This window comes from Symphalangus syndactylus, chromosome 7 (genome assembly GCF_028878055.3).
Source record: "Symphalangus syndactylus isolate Jambi chromosome 7, NHGRI_mSymSyn1-v2.1_pri, whole genome shotgun sequence".
Classification (NCBI taxonomy): domain Eukaryota; kingdom Metazoa; phylum Chordata; class Mammalia; order Primates; family Hylobatidae; genus Symphalangus; species Symphalangus syndactylus.
In genome coordinates, this window is record NC_072429.2 from 106,037,262 (window position 1) to 106,056,776 (window position 19,515).

At 35.5% G+C, this 19,515-nt stretch overlaps 1 protein-coding gene across 3 annotated transcripts in view; it reads right to left on the bottom strand.

Moving 5' to 3' along the window:
* ANGPT1 (angiopoietin 1) overlaps positions 1–19,515 on the bottom strand; it is a 269,300-nt gene that overhangs the window by 17,361 nt on the left and 232,424 nt on the right. For 2 of the 3 annotated variants that reach the window (XM_055287049.2, XM_055287048.2), the window contains exons 8-9: positions 16,310–16,440; positions 1,432–3,983 (exon numbers count right to left, since the gene is read on the bottom strand). In XM_055287049.2, coding sequence (XP_055143024.1) covers positions 3,823–3,983; positions 16,310–16,440 — 292 coding nt within the window. In that variant the 3' untranslated portion in view covers positions 1,432–3,822. Of the gene's footprint in view, positions 1–1,431; positions 3,984–16,309; positions 16,441–19,515 lie in introns of those variants that run through there. The other variant, XM_055287050.1, reaches the window with a different exon arrangement.

The following is a 19,515-nucleotide window of genomic DNA, read 5'->3' on the forward strand; positions in this document are numbered from 1 at the left end:
GTATTGAGAAGGTGACAATTAATAGTGGGCATCAGAAAAGGGGTCATGAAGCAGCTAATGTTTTTATGCATCCCAGAGGGTTGTTAGAGGATTGTTTTGCCCATCTGAGATGAAGGAAGGGACATTTGGGATAGTGGTTCTGAAAGCTCAGGATGCATAAAACTCACATGGCTGGCAGAAGGGTAGGTGGGGGCTGCAGCACTGTATTCTGTATCAGTTAGCTATTGCTACAATAATGATGTTTAACAAAACTCTGAAAAAGAAAATGCAGTGGCTTAAAACAACAACCCATTATTGTTTCTCATGATTATGCACGTTAGCTGAGCAGTTCTGCCGATCTGAGCCAGGCTCAGTTGATCTCAGTTGAGATTGCTCATGTATCTGGAATCATCCATGGGTCAGCTGTGGGCTGGCTGGTCTAGGGTGGTCTCAGCTGGTAGACTAGGCTTTGCTCCACGTGGTCTCTAATCCTCCATTAGGCTATGCTGGACTTTTTTTCATGCCAAAGGTAGAATGTTTCTGACCAGACTCAGAACTGGCACATAGTCATCACTTCTGTTGTGTTCTATTGGCTGCAGAAGGTCAGAGTTAGCCATTCAGGGAGTAAGGAAACAGTTTATCTCTTTATGGAACAAGCTGCAAAGTCGCATTGCAAAAGGTATGAATACAGAAAGGGGAAGAATAGGCATCATTTTTACAAGTAGTCGACCATGGGGTTTCTTTGTTTTGATAGGAATACTGAGTAGGTGGAATGAAGCTGTCTGGCAATGCAGGCTGAGATTAACCTGACCTGTTTATTTTAAGTTCAGGGAGTAGTGAGGAAACATTGAAGTGTTCTGAGCAGGGAAAAACCATGTTCAGAAGTCTGGCTTTAGAAGGAATAAGCTTTTATGGTTAAGAGGTGAATAACAGCATAGAGAGGCAGGATGAAAGAGTGTCTTTTCCAATCATCTAGGTGGAAATTAAGGAAGGTTTGAATCAATGTAATGGCAATAGGAGCAGAATCAAGGCCAAAGGTAAGAAATTTCTTGCAAGGACTGATAAGACTGCCGATGGCATGTCAGGTGAGTGAGACAAGTAGCATCTTCTTTATGCTCCTTCCTTTTCCCCCTGTGTACCAAGCTCAAATTTTTAACACACATCCTCTTATTCTACATTCAGAGTTCCCAGAATACATTGTCCATTGCCACATGATAATATGGCATGTAATAATTGGCAGGACATGACAATCATATTGTAGGGACATGGGACTGAGACCCACTGCTTTGATCTACCATTCTAATGCGGCTAAGCTTTCTTATTTCATCCCAGACTGAAAGTTTTTCTAAGATTGAGGCTTTAGTTCATTTGGTAGGTTTTTGTCAATGATTCTATATCTTCATAAATCTCTGATTTAAATTTGGCAAAATACGTATTAAAAATAAAATGAAGTTGCACAAATATTACTTTCAATTTTATTTAAATCAAATAATGTTGTGTTGATATGAAGAACTTTGCATAGAAATCACATGAATTTTAAAGACAAAATTCAAATACCTAATTATCCTATTCTGAAATAATTAAATGAAAAGAATACACATGTTAAATTGCCATAAACATGTAGGTATTACATAATACACATAACAGAGCCATAAAACATTTTATACTGATTTATTATAAATAATTGGGAACAATATTTCATTTTTCAAACCCAGACAACAAAACAGTAAATAGCATGCTTTCTTTTTTTATTTTATTTTGTTTTTGTAATATGAGTTTGGAAATAGTATTCTTTATCCAAAAACTGGTTTAAAAAAGTGTCTGTAGGAACACAAAAGGACAAAATACTCATTTTCTTTCCCTTAAATGAAAACAGTCGAGAAGTTTTTAGAGGGAGAGGCTTACCTGCTATGAAGAAGCCACCAAGAATAGAAAAAAGGTATAATACCTGCAAATATCACTTGTAAGGCAAAAAGGGGTAGAATACAGACACATAAATATAAAAAAGACTCGATGGTAAACTTTAAAAAGTATTTTTCTTAACAATGTGAATAGCTTTATTTTCTCAAATGGAGGAAACCATAAAGGCACAGTGGATCAAGTCACCAAGTTTGAAACTGGTATTGCTACCTTGCCAACAACTTTCTCTTTTATAAGAGAGGAGACCCAGTAGCTTTATTTCAATTTTCTCATCCCATAGTGACTCATGTTTTAATAAAAACTGTCTACTGTTATAACCTTGGACACTTACAGGCAGAGAAGGCTTCTTGATAAAACACTGTGGTAACTTCAAGCACCCCAAAAATTCACTTAAAATACATTATCCCATAGGAATATTTCCATTAAGTTATTTATGGCAACTAGCAGTCAGAATTTCTCTTAGTCAGGTGACTATGATTAATTTTCTTTTTGTATATATTTCCCTAACATCTAATAGTTTTGCCAAATTTTCTCCCCTGATAATAATTTTTAAAAATTAAAAATTGCCTAAGCGAATGGACTGAAGGAGAAATATATGAAGAGTGATCTATTTCATTAAGGGATATAGTAGATTTCTTTGAGCATTTGTGTTTATTTGCATCAATTAAGTTCAATGTTGCATATTCCAGATTAATTAGCTATTAGGTTTTTTGCAGATATAAACATGCTATGTACAATGATATTTATAATTATTTTATTTTTCATAGACTTCAAAGTGTTTCCTTTATAGACACTGGAACAGTGTGAATCTGGTAAGCATGTTTCAGTTAATTAGCAAAATTTAAATTAGCAAGACATAACAGGGTGAGTATCGAAGTTCTAAAAACATTTTTAAAATAATGAAGTTACATGTATGTATACACATGCAAGTAGATACTGTAAAATGAACTGCTCCAGAGTACTTGGTTTTTCTTCAACTTAATATACTCCAAAATATTGCCTTCCTGTATAATATCAAAGGAAATATTAAATGCATGTATATTATTTTAAGAACTTGATGATATATTTTACATTCTTTTAACTTTACTCAGGCTATAAATATATTTATATATCATTCAATCAGTTTTTAGAGTAAATGAAAACCATAGTATGGGGGTGGTAAGTTTTCACCACATACATCCCTACTTGATTATGTCCTTTTTTTTTTTTTTTTTTTCTGAAAACTGCATCAAAAATCGGAGTAATGGAGTTTGTTTCTATCACACAGTTATTGTCCATGTACTACAGTTCATTATGGCTTACAAAAATGGAATTTTCATTTGAAGACGGGTAAGCAGAAATCAGCTAGTAAGTATGATACTGGAATTAGGCTTCTGAAATCCATTAACATTTAACCAACTCAGAGGACAATGCTGTTCTAAATTTTTATCAAAATTGTGCAACAGCATAATTTGTTAGTAGGTTTGCATAGATATAACACCTTTTCACTGGTAAAATACATCTTTTCCAAAGGATTATGGCAGGCTTGTTTCTATTCTTCATGTATATTCTCTTTTTCACTCTTTTTTTCTGTTTTACATGAAATTAGCCATATTTATCATCTGGCTACCATAGTTCCAAAATAAGGTCCAGTAGTAGTTTGAAGCACAGCAAGCTGAGCAGTTTCTTCCCTTTTTAAAGCCCGACAGTCAGTGGAGTTTTCTACAGTCGAGCCGCATGAGCACTGTCGCCCCAAGTAGAGACTCTTGTGAACTCAAAAGACTCCAGATTCACGGTCAAGAACCTTGGTGACTTCACATAACTACCATTTATTGCTGGAAGGGAGACAATATTGTTTGCTTCTGAAGTTTTCAAGCAGTTTCTCACCTGGCAGCTTCTCCAGATTTATTTGTTGCTTTTATAATTGCTTCTGACATTGCTTTTTCAAAAATCTAAAGGTCGAATCATCATAGTTGTGGAACGTAAGGAGTAACTGGGCCCTTTGAAGTAGTGCCACTTTATCCCATTCAGTTTTCCATGGTTTTGTCCCGCAGTATAGAACATTCCATTTAGATTGGAGGGGCCACAAGCATCAAACCACCAGCCTGAAAAAATAGTTCATCATAGAAGAGAGAAGGAGAGGCAACAATTATAAGTAAATGGAATATTTGGAAATTAATGGCATTAAGTGATGGGAAACTTGCTTGTTCTTGTTATGCTTATTTGCAATTACGAGGCATCAGTAAATATATTCCCAGTAGTGAAACTGTTTTAAATGACTTCTGATTTAAGATTTGTATGACCCATCAGAGACAGCAATGCTCTCATGGAAAGCAGCTTTCAGTGTGACTCCACTGGAATTCACTTCTTCTTGTAATGATGGGAAGCCTTTGGGCTTCAAGATACAATCTACATAAGAGATGGATTTACATGTAAGACAAGTGCAATAAGGAAAATGCATATACCCATAAGAGGCATTCCATCTTAAGACTGTTCCTGGGAGTAGAACAATTAATTGTTAGTGAAGAAATTCAGAAACTTAGACAATCAACTGAGATCTAAATAGAAAGATATTCTCCTTCTACTGCATATATTTGTCAATAATTGGCCCTAAGCTGCTTCTAAAATTAATTGGATACTGTGCAAAGACTATGATGCTCAAAAGGACTTTGAATTAATGTACCCTCTCTGTAGTTCACAACAATAGAAAAAGTGTTCAGCAATAGTAGCCATTCAGTTCCTGTATAGCCATATTTTGTCTATGGTTATTTAAGTGCTTTCCAAACTTAGTAAAAAGAAAAACAACTTGATGAGTAACATGGAAATTCTATGCTTGTATAGCTCTCTATAAGGATAACTGGATAACTCAGTTTTATTTTTTAAATAAATTAAGTTCTTAGATTTTTAGATAAAGCATAGTGTTTTTTCCTGTCTGCTGAAGTAACACTACCGAATCTTTAGGGAGAGATTTATGCCAGAGACATTCTGGCATGTTTTTTATTTGGATACAGTTGACCTCTCTTTGATTACAGATTTATACCTAAGGGACTAATAGCTAAAGAAAGAGAAAGCTGTACAGCTGATGTTTAACTGTAACATGAGCACCATCTTGCAGAAACTTTAGAAAAAGTTAAATGGAGAAAAGCTAGTTCTCATTTTTCAACTTTAGAAGATGAGTACAGCTGGCTTGTGTTTATAAAGTCACACTAGAGCCGTAACAAGCTGCATTAATCACCAGTTCATACTGGGGAACCACAAGGTATGTCTTGATGAATTTGGAAAGACACTATATTCCATGCAGTTTTATCAACTGTATGCAAACAACATAAATGTTAATGTAGTCAAAACATGAGGGACAAAAAGGTTCTTGTTTGGAAAAGAAGGAGGAACTGCAAGTAAAATCCTACCTTTGTTTTTCTTAAGATTAATTCTTCTAATTTTTGATCAGTACAGCTGGTAAAAATATGCTGTTTATATTATAAAAAGCATTCTAATATTAGTGAATTTATTTGCCCAAAAGACTCTTTCTAAAGGACTAAAATGAAACTCTTAAGATGAAATTCAACTTGATTGCTTCTGTGTTTTAACTTTTCTCCTCCTTTTCTGTGACCTTCTTGAAGCACTTTTCCATTGCATTAATGAACCTTTCATAGTCTTTCAAATATGCACCATGGTCTCTCAAGCAAACACACTTACCCTATTGTTGAGACTGACTACGATTCATAGAATACTCTTCCAAGTTGCATTAGGGTAAAATGTGTGTTTTTGTTTATTTGGTTTATAGAAAGTCACAGGAGTCCCAGAGGAGGGCGGAAAGACAGACGTCTGTTGCAACAACAGCCTGGCAATAAAGAGCACAGGCTAAAGGATACGCTCATTGGGAAACTTTGGGAAAACTTAGGAAAGAGACAAGAAACAGTAAGAGCCTGTGAGAGAGTCAGGTAAATTGATCTTGTGTATCTTTTTGAACGAATAAAGTGGGGTAATGTTTGCAATGAGTAGAATGGCATTTTGGAGACACTGAAGGAAGGCCAGTATGGCTGGGTCACAATCAATGAGGGGGATAGTCGCCTGGAGCTGAGAGGGTCTGAAGAAAATCACCCAGTGTTTTGTTCATCATCCTAAAAACAATGGAAAGCCATGGTTTGTATATTGGCCCATCTCCTGTACTTAGTAGGACACCTAACAAAGTTTGCTTCCCAAATGACTGGCGGGTCACTGCAGGCTTGTTAACTGATTGACTCTCTCTGATTGGTTCTCCTTGTGAAGTCTTTGTTGTCTGAAGTTGTTTAGCTTACTAAAATGCTATATTTGATAGATACCCCAATATGTAACACCTGTCCCTATTGTATTCATTTTTTTCTTTATGTATCCATTCAATATATAATTATTGTGAAACGTTGTTACACAATACTCAAGACAGACATAGTCCTTGTCTTCATGAAACTCACTTCTAATGGGGGAAACAGATGACTGTATATAAGCAGGCACATAAAATAACTATTAGGTTGGTGCAAAAGTAATTGCAGTTTTTGCCATGACTGTTATTGGCAAAAAACACAATTACTTTTGCACCAACCTAATATAAATTATGACTTAAAATGTCATGAAGAAAATAAGTAGGAGCTCTGAAGGAGAATAACTTGACTTTTCACATTCGTGAAAGAAGCTGATATTTATTGAGACCTGAAGGAGGAGAGAGGCAGCCCCAAGAAGATGGGAAAAGACCCTGCTAAGCAGAGTACAGCACCTGCAAAGGCGATGAGGAAGCAAGCAAGCTTGGGATGTGTAGGGACATCAGTGCAGCTGGTTCACAGTGAACAAGAAATGACTTGCAGGAAATGAAGGTTGAGGAATAGGCAGTCCTGGTGAGAAGTTCAATGTTTATGGAGCAATTTGTAGTTTAGCCAGCCTGCTTGTCAATCATGATCAGGCAAACAAGTAAAACATTCTCTACAGATGGGAACCACAATCAAACCAGAAGAACCAGATCTGCTAGGTTAAATGTTTAATCAAACATGGTTTAGAGCCCTCATTCTCTATGATCTTCCAAAGCCATCCTGAGCATATGTGACAGCATAAAAAAAAAAAAAAAAAAAAAGGAGAAAATTGAGTCTAGAATCAATTCTGCAGATATTAACCGATGGATAGGGATAGGGGACAGAAATTTTTGGAAACAAAATTTCTGACTTTAAAGCATGCACAGTTTTGTGTAGGAGACAAACAAAATGCTACACATTGAGATGATAGCCATTAAACTAAGAGAAGAAGAAAGTCTTATGGAAATACAGAGGCAGTAGGTGCTAACTGTCTGAGGGACCACAAAGCTCACTCATTCAACAGCTGCTCTGGGTCCTGAAGGATGGGTATGAGTTCACTGGACAGAAAGAGCTTCTATATAGTCTGTACTCTGGAAGAGCAGGAGAGAGTGTCTGCCAGCAGGTTGGCTTGGCTGGAGTGCCAGTGGGTTAAAGGGTTGGAGAATACAGGGCTAAAAAATAAACAGGAGGGAAAACATAAAGGTTTCCATTACACCTTTAGACATTTTCTTTTGGGCAATGGGAAGCGTGGAGAGCGCCGGAGCAGAAGTTAGAAGACCCAGACTTTTCATGCTTACTTCATCAATTAATAACCAAGAGATCCTACACAATAGTACCAATAGTATTTGATATTTATTGAACTGTTCATATGAAGGTATTTATATGCATTTTCTCATTTTATCCCCCAAACAGCCTTAAGTGATGTGGCAAGTACCATAATAAAGATACTAATGCTCACAGAGTTTAAGGAACTGTTTAAGGTCACATTCATAATACACAGATTCTAAGAGCTAGACAACCATTTTCACAGCACAGTTATAAGGATCAAATAAGATAATGCACTGTTATAGCCTGTAAAAAAAAAAAAAAAAAAAAAAAAAAAAATCCTACTTAAGTGCCAGCTGTAAGTTATCTAGAAAATGGGGCAGAAGGTTTAGGGCAAAAAAAAAAAAGAGACAAGACTTTGTGGAGCATCATAATAATTTAATAATAAAGACAAGGTTGTCAGTGCCAACATATTTTCTTATTTGCTTAGTGGGGTTTATTAGAGAAGTATAAAAATAATTAGACCCAAATAAGTACAATTGTACAATGTTCATGTTATAAAAACTTGGCATTTAAGTTCCTAATTTTTTTAAATGTTTCATTTTGATTTCATGACAAATCAAGGAGTTTGAAATGTTCAATTAACTCTTTATCTTAAGACTAGTGGGCCATGAATTCTGTGATCTGTCTCAGAGCAACTGATAATAAAGATGGAAGGAAATGAAATAAAAGAGCAATTATTTCTCATGACAATTTCGGTTTTATTATAAAACATCCTAACTTCAAGGTAGCAGAAGTAATAATTTCTGTGTAGGCAAGGATTCTCTGTTTTCTTTTATATATACATTAAAACAAACTAAATAATTTTTTCATATCAAATATTTCGAATAGTTTGTCCACTTTCTACCTTTATTTTTAAAAATTAAGCATGGCCAAGTCTTTTAAACACAAATCCTGAAAATATGTGGTTTAAAGCATCGACGCAGGCAAAAGTATAGCAGACTCCTCATTACTCATATGCATTCCTTGTATTTACAGGTGATCACAGATACTCAGTACATATGGTAAATCTGTATGGGATGAAGATGTTCTATGAATATACAGAAGAGTATGCCTGAGTTTACAGTTCCTCTCTGATAAGATTCTGAATAGCTGAATTATATATTCTGTGCAATCCTGGGAAAATACTAACTTTGTATTTCGTTTATGCTTGGGAATAACAAATAAGAAATATCCTAGAGCAATTCATCTAGGAAAGGCACTTCAAGGCTAAAAGAACTCAATGATGCAAGCAAAGGATCGAAAAAAATGTTACCCTCTGCTATTGGGACAACTGATAAAATGTTTCAAATGTTTTGTTTTGTTCTGTTCTGTTTTTTTTTTTTTTTTTTTTCTTTTGGGATGGAGTCTCACTCTATTGCCCAGGCTGGAGTGCAGTGGCACAATCTTGGCTCACCGCAACCTCCGCCTCTCGGGTTCAAGTGATTCTCCTGCCTCAGCCTCCTGAGTAGCTAGGACTACAGGCATCTGCTACCACGCCTGGCTAATTTTTGTATTTTTTTTTTTTTTTTTTTTAGTAGAGGTGGGGTTTTGCCATGTTGGCCAGGCTGGTCTCGAACTCCTGACCTCAGGTGATCCAATCACCTCGGCCTCCCAAAGTGCTGGGATTACAGGCATGAGCCACTGCGTTCAGCCGCAAATGTCTTAAGGTTGGCAACCGCTGAGATATACTTTCGAAGCATTTTTCTTCATAACCTGTAACCTCATGTATATTTTAATAAGAAATCTGAGATTCATGTTTCCAATTCATTTACACTTAACTCATTAAAATTTAGTTTTGTAATAACTATCCCAGGCCTTTTAAAATCATTTGTGTCTTTTATCTTTGAAGCAGAAAATTCACATTTTATTGCTAATAAATGAAACTTTGCCCAGAAAATAGGAATTTGATTCTCAACTTTGTACTCAGGAAGTTCAACTTTATTTGAACATCAGGAAACCTAACTCTTAAATTCTTCTGATTCTAAACAAAACGTCTCTCAACACTTCTTTTCTGTGGTAAAATGTACAGCAAAATGAAAAGGTATATCTGTTTTTGTAGATTTCTTTTGTTCGTTTTCAATGCTTGCATTCCAATCAGCAGTATGCAAAAGAGCTTGCACAGAAATTAAGATTTTCATCTTTCATCACTAACTAAGAATGAGTTTAAACTAAATTGATTGGTGCCATCAATGGGATCATAATGGAAAAAAACTCTTGGTGAGTTTATGTGGACCAATTTGGCCCTACCCAAAGAAAGCCTCAAGAAGCAGCTGCATGGGTCTTGCATGCAGGAGGCAAAGAACCTTGCTAGAAGTTTGCATTCCTTCTGTCATATTTTACTATATCCCCTTCAGGCCAAGGACTTGTTTTTTTTTGGTTGGTTGGTTGGTTGGTTGTTTTTGACTGTCCCTTCCTCCCTCCCTCCCTCTCTCTCTCTCTTTCTTTCTCTCTCTCTTTTCTTTCTTTCTTCCTTCCTTCTTTCTCTTTCTTTTCTTTTCTTTCTTTCTTTCTTTTCTTTCTTTCTTTCTTTCTTTCTTTCTTTCTTTCTTTCTTTCTTTCTTTCTTTCTTTCTTTCTTTCTTTCTTTTCCTTTCTCTTCTTTTTGTTCTAAAGATGAAAAGTTGTTTATCCTGGCTAGGAATATAAAATTCACTTAAAACTTCCAGGTATTCTTTTACTGCCTCTCTTCTCCCTCATACTTCATTTTGCTTTTAACCATGTTTAAATGAGGAAATGCTTGCAAAAAGATGCTGCAAACAGTACAATAGAGCTCTGTCATTCGCTTTGAATGTCATTCCTTTTTATTGGAGGCAGTAGAAAGAGTAGATAGAACAAAGGCCTCTGGAGGTTGAGTATCTGCATTTAAATTCTACTTCTGACAAAATTCTGTGACCTATGGCAAATTATCTAACTTTTCTGTATCTCAATTCTTGCCAAAAGTATTATTGTGGTCTGTATTTCCAAGAGTTTTTGGAAGCTTCATATATGTTATTAAATATAAATCATTTAGGATAATATAAACGTATCCATTAGAAAGAGCTCAATAAGTTTTTAAATATTATTACTGAGTACAATACAAAATTAATTGGTTATTTCTCATCCACTGTCAATTAGTAAGCATTGGTTGTAGTCTTGCACGAGAGGACTATCGGTTCTGATTCACCTTTTTCCAAACTTATAAAAGACATTTTCTGATACTCTTTGCTCTTTTTCTAATAAATGAAACTTTGCCCTAGAAAATAGGAATATAATCTTAAACTTTGCATTTTAGGAAGCTCAAATTTATTTGACAGTCAGGAACCTAACACTCAAATTTTTATAATTCTGCAGTTTAGTCTTTTGGGGTTTGGTTATTCTTAAGTTAGTTTCAGTCTTTGATAGTCACCTCTTTGTTCCATGTTGGTGCATACAAATACATGTATGTATTATGCATTTTAAATATAAGTTCATGCAAGAATCACGTTTATACTAACATTCATTTACTTTATGTCTTTTCCCCAGAATAATTTGTAATTTTGCAATGTCCTTTCAGAGTCTCTGCTAACATATTTACTCATTAAGCCAATATTTATTGAACATATACTATCTGCCACACGCTATGGCAGCCACTGGGGATATAGTAGTGGACAGCACAAAATCCCTGCATTCACAGAACTTACATTTGTGTAGAATAGGCTTACGTTTCATGTACTAAATATAGAAATTGGGTTGAAATAAAAGTAGTGCAATGTAGATTTCTATAGTCAATCTTACATTAGTCATATGGATCTTCTTTTCTCTCAATATTTTTACCTTGAAACATAGAGAATTTTAGTTATCTGATCATGCTTAGCAGATCTTTCTTGGGTTCCCAAAAATGCTAAGACAATTATATTTTCCCAAAGATCTTGTCACTTCAAGGTCATACACCAGTTGAAAAAACTGCTAGCTTCTATCATTTTCTTTGTCTTCTTTAAGATTATATAGTAGGCAAAGTGAGCATTTGTCAACTCTCTGCTGTTAGCATCTGGAAAGTTCTAGATGTACGAAGAAATTTATGTGTATGGCTTTATCCCCTCTTTAAGGAGTGAACTGAAAAATATACTTCGTTAGCTTTAGAAAGTCTTGTCTATCAGTTGACATGGTTTATGCATTGGGAAAAGAAATGAGAGTTTCTACTTCAATAGATCCTTTCTACAGAAAGTTAGGTCACATTTTTACATAGCCTTTATATTATGTACTAAATATGGAAATTATATTGAAACTAAAGTAAGGAATGTAAAATGATAACATTTGTTTTTGTTGTTGGCAACCTTTAATAATTACAGTTTATGAAAGATTTTTAGAAATAATTAATTATAATATTAATAATTTTAGTTAACTGTAGCTTAAGCAAACTTTCAGAAATGCAGACTTTGAAAACTCCTAATTTAGTATCAAAGATTTTTTTTTAGCTGAAGGTAAGTTTGTTTTGAATGTGACAATCTAGTAACAAAAATTTGTCACTGTCTTAATTTTGGAATCAGAATTTTTCACATATTTATCTCCACAAACAATACATTTATACAAAAAGTACGCATTGAATGAGATTATATTTTCATTTTCTTAATGTTAAATAGTAGATAAAATTATTTCTTTTAAATTTTTAATGAAACTTATGCTCTAGCCTGTCTTGCTCATTTGTTTAATGGTAATTAACCCCCTTAAATTGACAGAAGAAAGCTAAGAAATAAGGAAGTTAGGAAATGAAGAACAAAGCTCAAGTCCTACCTTGGGTCTAGCTGAAATACCTTCTGCTTTCAATTAAGCCTATTTCCTGCCATTCAGTCTTTTACTGATAGGGGTAATGATACCAGATTCTCCAGCTAGAATTCCTCTATGTACTTGAAGAAAACTAGGACAGTTGGTGGGCAATAAATCTTATTTTACTCTTAATCCCTTTTAGAAGAAACAAGGAAAAATATATAAAGAAACAAGATAAAACAAAGCTTTAATTGATGATGACAAAGAGCTATGAGTCACTAGCTCCAAAGAGTATGAAGTCTCACTGCTTCAGAGAGGCTATTTTAAATAGGCAACAGGCTCAAATACTAAGTTTAAAAAGAAAAAAAGGAAAGGAAAAATCATGAGGAAAATGGCTCTAAGGGAAATTTTGACAGAGAATAAGTAGTAGTGGTGGGGAGTAGCTAAGTAGGACCTAAGTTCCAGGCAATACTCCAGTTACCTGGACTGTCAATGACATTCATCCTTATGTTCTCCAGTTCTTAGCTATCTAAATTCCACATTTCAGCTTTCCATAATAAATAGCTTTGCAAGACCTGGATTCTTTCAAAGGGACATTTGATAAGGTAATGGCGTTTATTACAAAAACACATTTACTTAGACTATTCCAGACCAAGCAATAAGTGGAAATATTCTCTCCCAAACATATGTGTTTATTGGTGAGTAAGAATTGGGTCCAAGAATAATTATGGATGAAAGAACATGACAAAGTTCAATCATTTAAAGCAGAAATAAAATCATAAATCTGAGCAGTGAAGTTTTCTCATTGAAAACCAAGATGTACATTCTCCTCTTTGCTTCACTCCATATTTTCATTATTATGACAGAAATATGAACATATTGGAATACTCTTCTAGGGACACATTTGAAAGATTTTACTGTTGGTTTTTCATGTATTGTATTTATTTGGTGAGAAAAAATATCTGTGAAAATAGACATGGAGAAAATAAAGCATATTTCAATATTAAAATGTGCAGGAAACTGAAAAATCAAAGTCCCTTTGTCTTTGTATAAAGTTGCTGACAATTTCATTTGTGAGATCAGGGAAGTAATAAAAAGAAAAATTTTCTTTCAGGAAAAAGCTCAAGACCTACCTTGTGTGTACCATTTTTTAAAAAATTCTTAGATTTGTAGCAACTAGTTTTGGGGGTGAGGGCTGAGGGAGGAGTCATAAAATTACATATAGGAGACTTTATAATATTTAATGATGTTAAATGTGATGCCAAAAGGATATGTTCAAAGCTTAAGGAAAAGAATATGAGGCCGGGCACGGTGGCTCACGCCTGTAATCCCAGCACTTTGGGAGGCCGAGGCGGGCAGATCATGAGGTCAGGAGATTGAGACCATCCTGGCTAACGCAGTGAAACCCTGTCTCTAGTAAAAATACAAAAAATTAGCTGGGTGTGGTGGCAGGCGCCTGCAGTTCCAGCTCCTTGGGAGGCTGAGGCAGGAGAATGGCAAGAACCCGGGAGGTGGAGCTTGCAGTGAGCCAAGATCGTGTCACTGCACTCCAGCCTGGATGACAGAGCAAGACTCCGTCTAAAAAAAAAAAAAAAAAGAAAGAAAGAAAGAATATGATAGAATATGATAGAGGCAGAATCATAATAGGTTAGTTTTGATAACATTGGGCTGGTATCATATTGGAAAGATGTCAACATTGGTGGCATGGATGGGGTCAATGGGCTGTGATTTGGTGATAGTAGTAATAGAGGGGTTGGGGAGAGGGAGGAAGACAAAGAGTTATCCAAAACCAACTGGGCATGGTGGCTCATGCCTGTAATCCCAGCACTTTGGGAGGCTGAGGTGGGTAGATGACCTGAGGTCAGGGGTTCGAGACCAGCCTGGTTGACATGGTGAAACCCTGTCTCTACTAAAAATACAAAAATTAGCCAGGCATGATGGCACGCACCTGTAGTCCCAGCTGCTCAGGAGGCTGAGGCAAGAGAATCACTTTAACCAGGGAGGCGGAGGTTACAGTGAGCATAGATCACGCCATTGCACTCCAGCCTGGGCAACAGAGTGAGACTTGGTCTCAAAAAAATGATAATCATCATCATCCAAAACTTTCACCTATACTTTTCCAAGCTCTATTCATTGATGAAGATAACATCAACCTAACGATTTATGTATTTGGTTTTAAAATTTGAAAGTTATTTCAAGAGTTACAGGATGGTCATTCACGTACTACGCTCATTCATGTACACTACTACTTCACTAATTCAGGTACTACATTTTCTAATAAGTTTCTATGTGTCACAGTCAGCTGTGCTAGATGTTTGGGATGAAATGGCAAACACTAGCTGTCATTCCTTTTCCTCATGTACAACATAGAGATGAGTTTCTCTCCCTGCTATCTCACAGAGTGGATCTGGAGTTCAAGTAAGATAGTACAACATGTGCAGAAACATGTAATATGTTATAATAATAGTAGTAACATAGTGTTGGGAAAGGAAAATATTAGATTTGAACAATTTTTTCCTTACTAATATGAAACCACGTTTTGTAACAGAATAAGATAGAAAGCATATCCGAACAATTGAAGGTGGTAGTGATTGTTATTATAGTAAGAGAGAGAAGCAGCACTAAAACTGTGAGAGGAGAAACACTGAAATAGGAATTTCTCTTACAATTTTGTTTGTTGCCAACTCCTTTCCTGCCAGAGCCTATAACATTCTTGAGTGATATCACTTGCCATTGGGTTTTATCTTAGTGTTTCCCAAACTTCAGCCAGTCATGTATCAACTTCACAGTTTTGTCATATCCATTTATAACTTTTATTAATATGTAACAATTTTTTCTTTAAATCAATTATTTGTTAAATACAGAATATTGTGAATGCGTTCTAAAATGCAAGTTTATATCATTCATTTAAAGAGGAAACCAGCACCACTTGCTGTAATAGAAGTTAGATATAGCCAGGTGCCATGGTGGCTCATGCCTCTAATCCCAGCACTTTGGGAGAGTAAGGTGGGCAGATCACTTGAGATCAGGAGTTCAAGACCAGCCTGGCCAACATGGTGAAACCCCATCTTTACTAAAAATAGAAAAATTAGCCAGGCGTGGTAGTGGACGCCTGTAATCCCAGCTACTCAGGAGGCTGAGGCAGGAGAATCGCTTGAACCCAGGAGGTGGAGGCTGCAGTGAGCCGAGACAGCACCACTGCACTCCAGCCTAGGCAAAAAGAGCAAAACTCGGTCACACACACACACACAAAAGAAAGTAGATATGAAACTCATAAAATTAAAACAAACTAACATTATTTAATTTTAGGTATGTGCCATTGCTTAACCAAGGCTCTGAGACTATGGATAAGGGTTTTTTGTTGTTGTTATTGTTTTTTGTTTGTTTGTTTGTTTGTTTTGCCAAGAAGCATCATTGGTAGGTGCTGAAGAAGTATTACAGAAATGATAGCATCAAATTGAGAATTTCTCTGTGGGGCTATCAGAAGGCTGGAAAAATATTTAAAATGTACAAAAGGATTAGCTTTCTTACTCTATGATATGATACTATTTAATGGTATCTCCAATACTAGCTAAAAGATCTTGCAATGATTAATATTATATAATGCAAAACTCTGGTATAGCTGGTCTGAACTGTGTTACTTTTGGTTTAACTACACCTCTTTATTTTTCTTATCTCATTTCAACAAAATGATCAATTAACTTACTAAATAATTGCAAAGTATTGTATAAGAAGTAATTGCTGTATATGCTGAGTTCCCAAACTATTGTTCATTTTGCTAAGGATATCAAGATGCTTATTTAGAAAGTAGAATATCTGGGACTTAAGAAACTGAAAAATGTATTCAGAACCAAGCTTAGCACATTTTCACTATTGATGTTGGGGAGAGGACGCAAACTTCTAAATATGCTAGCAATGTCTTACACAAGAACGCAGGGTAAATTCGTGGGCAGAACAAAATGATCTCTAGGGACTTGCTCTTAAGTTTCCTGACCATAAGATCATACTCCTTTATCGTAGATAAGAAACCTTAAGCCCCAAACCAATGAAACATAGCTTAGAGAATGGCCCCATAGGACTTACCTCCTGTTAACATGAGGGCACATTTGCACATACAGTTGTCATTATCAGCATCTTTAGTGCTGAAATCAGCACCGTGTAAGATCAGGCTGCTCTGTTTTCCTGCTGTCCCAGTGTGACCTTTTAAATACAACCTGAAGTCAAAAAGAAAAAAAGGAAAGATAAGCCATTCGACAGAATAACAGAACCCAGAAGACCAACTTGTTGAATGTTTGCCTTTTTCATCATTTTCTTCTTTCTTTGAACTCCGCCCTTCCAACAAACCTCTAGAAGACCCAAGCTATCAGAACCAAAAGAACAAAGGAAGGAAAAAGTTTATTTCATTACGCATGCTCAAACTCATATGGTTCTCTGATAATGCAGGATCCAGAAAACATAAAAACTTGGGTTTATTTTATTAATACAGGTATTAACCTCTAAACATAAATGCTTTTCACAATGTTAATTCAGCATGTCACTTCCATAATCCATTAATATCTAATATTGCAGATGTACTAAACATTATTAATAGCAATACAAGGAGGAAGTTTCGTTAATCAAGGATTTCCTCTGTGCTAGGCACTATGCTAAATTATTTCCAGTGGTTATTTGATTAAATTTTTATATTAAATCTGTGATCCAGACATTAATATCCCCAATTTGTATACTAAGGTTTAGGGAAGCTATGTAAGCTGGAATTTAGCTTGTATGAGTCTAAAACTCAAGCTTTGAATCATTATGCATTCCCTGGACAAAATATTTGCTGAGCACAAACTATATACCAGTTATTGATCTAGGCACTTAAGACATATAAGAAAACAAAACAAAAATCCGTGCTTTTGAGGGACTTGTACTCTAGAGGTATCCCTAAAATTAAATTCAAAAATCCCATCTGTTTAATATGTCATTCTTCGAAGAACCTATCTTACTATCTAGAAACATTTCTTATATAAAACTTGCATTAACCTAGATCAGTGGCCCTCTAATGGTTGTGCATATAACAAACCATCTGATCTTTTGTTTAAAAGGCCTATTTACTAATCCCAGGAACGTTTGTTTTCAACTAGCATCTCAGATTTCTCTTTGCAGACTGTCCAAAGAGAACATTTTGTCAAGTATTGTCCTAGAATCCGAGAACTAGTGGACAAATCACAATAGCTGCCAAATGTAGTGACCTGTCTGATGTCTGCTCATTTCCTACTGATCGTACATGCTGCATTCATATCCTTCTGGGCAATGTAGTGCTTAGAACTAATGTAAACTTGCTCAAGTCCTTCAGTGGCTCCACAGGGCTTAGAGTAGCTAAACTGAAGTTGTCGTATCGACAGCTTGATGCTCAAGGTGTTCTCTGGCTAAGACTGTAACCCATCTCTCTCTAACTCTACCTCACACTGCTTCTCCATACCAGCACAATGTTTTCATCGGAATCATGTAGTAATATCCCCTTCAAATTCATATAGGTCACCACTTGTATGCCTGGGTCTTATTTATGGATCCTATCCACCCACAGTATAGTTCATGGGTGATTCATATCTCTGTATGAGTGAGACACTCCTAAAACACAGGCTGGCTCTGAGCAAAACATTACATTATTGTGAAATAGAATAATAAAGATCAATTAATATTTGGAGATATATTTTAACTTGTGTTGGCATCTAGGTATATGTGTATATCCTATTGTTTGTGGTATTTGATATTATTTTTAGCAAAAAACAAAATTATTGGATGTTTGTGCAATATTTTACAAATATTCTGAAGAGATTTTGAACCAGAGCAAAGTATAAAGTAAACCTCAGTCAGTTTTTGTTGGTTTTGATAATTAATGGAACTTCTGGTTCACAATAGTACAAATAATCTTCTAATGTTGAATTATCACATAAAAGCTTGTATTTTAAAACTCTGAGAGGCAGACTACAAGTAACCCGTGATGCAAAATTGTAGAATTTTTTAAAGTGCCAATTCACATTTGAGGCTGCAGCCAGCCCAAGTGGAGGTGGGTTTCACCAGGGGAAAGTAAGGTGACAGAGGGAGTTTTGGGACATGTTACCTGGGTGAATTCACCACCTTGCAGAGCTGGTGAGAACTTTCAATTTGATCACTTTTTTGGAGATCCTCAGCCTCCCAAAGGTAGACACACATTGGCAAAACTAACAGAGACTTTTGTCAGGCCTCCATTTGCAGTCAAAGTAGGAATATGGTGGGGACCCAGTCTCATGGTCTTCTCAGAGAGAATTTCACACAGAAAGCCAAATTATAATCAGAAAGTTACTTGTCTGGTGAAGACAGAATCAGAATTGAGAGAATAAGTGACTGATTCCAAAATTAAGTAGCTACGTCTCTCCTAGCCTGAAATCTGCTCTACTGGGCCTGGGAGAGTTTAGCCCATAGGTGCTCTTGAATGAGCAATGGCAATTTTAACTCTTGTTTTTTGTTTCTCTGTGATTTGTAATGGCCTTCCTTTTTATGGTAAGTCAATGCAATTTTCTCCGCAGTAGCTTTAAGCTCACTAATAAAGACAGACTTTCCAGGATGCAATGATTTTCTATAGTGTCTTTGCAGGGAATTCAGCACAAATGTTTGATTCTAAATAAGAGACTGCTATGTGTTTGAATACATAGTTTATACTTTTACCCTTTCACATAAGAGTTACAATATAAGTCTCATAATTTATAATTATTTGTTTGTGTAATTAAGGCAATACAAATGCACAATTATAAATTTGAGAAGAAAAGCAAAAAAAGAAATAAAAATCAACCCCAATCTCATCACTGAGTATAACTACTCTTTTCATATCATAGCTTTTTAGCATTTTACTTGTTTCTCCCCTCTAAATATAAAATATTATTTATTTTTAAATATATATGTATCTGAACACATTCTTATAAAATTTTTGAACACTATAAGTAAAGCTTCTGCCCACAGCCCCATTTCATCTTCCTCCTTAGAGGTATCCTTCAAAAACAACCTCTCTCCATGTGAAAATACAAATAGAAATAGAACTATACTTTAAATGTTTCTGTATGAGATGATTTTCAAATATAATTTTATGACCACTTTTTCATGCCATTACATTTTTTTCTCTAAAATCATTTGGAAACTATTGTATGAATATATCATCGTCACAAGATTAAGGCTGCCTTCAGGTATCTCTCTATATGTGTGCTGGTATAGATATTAAGATTACAATAAAATCCACATTTCTTTCGTGATCTTTCCCCATATGAATGTCA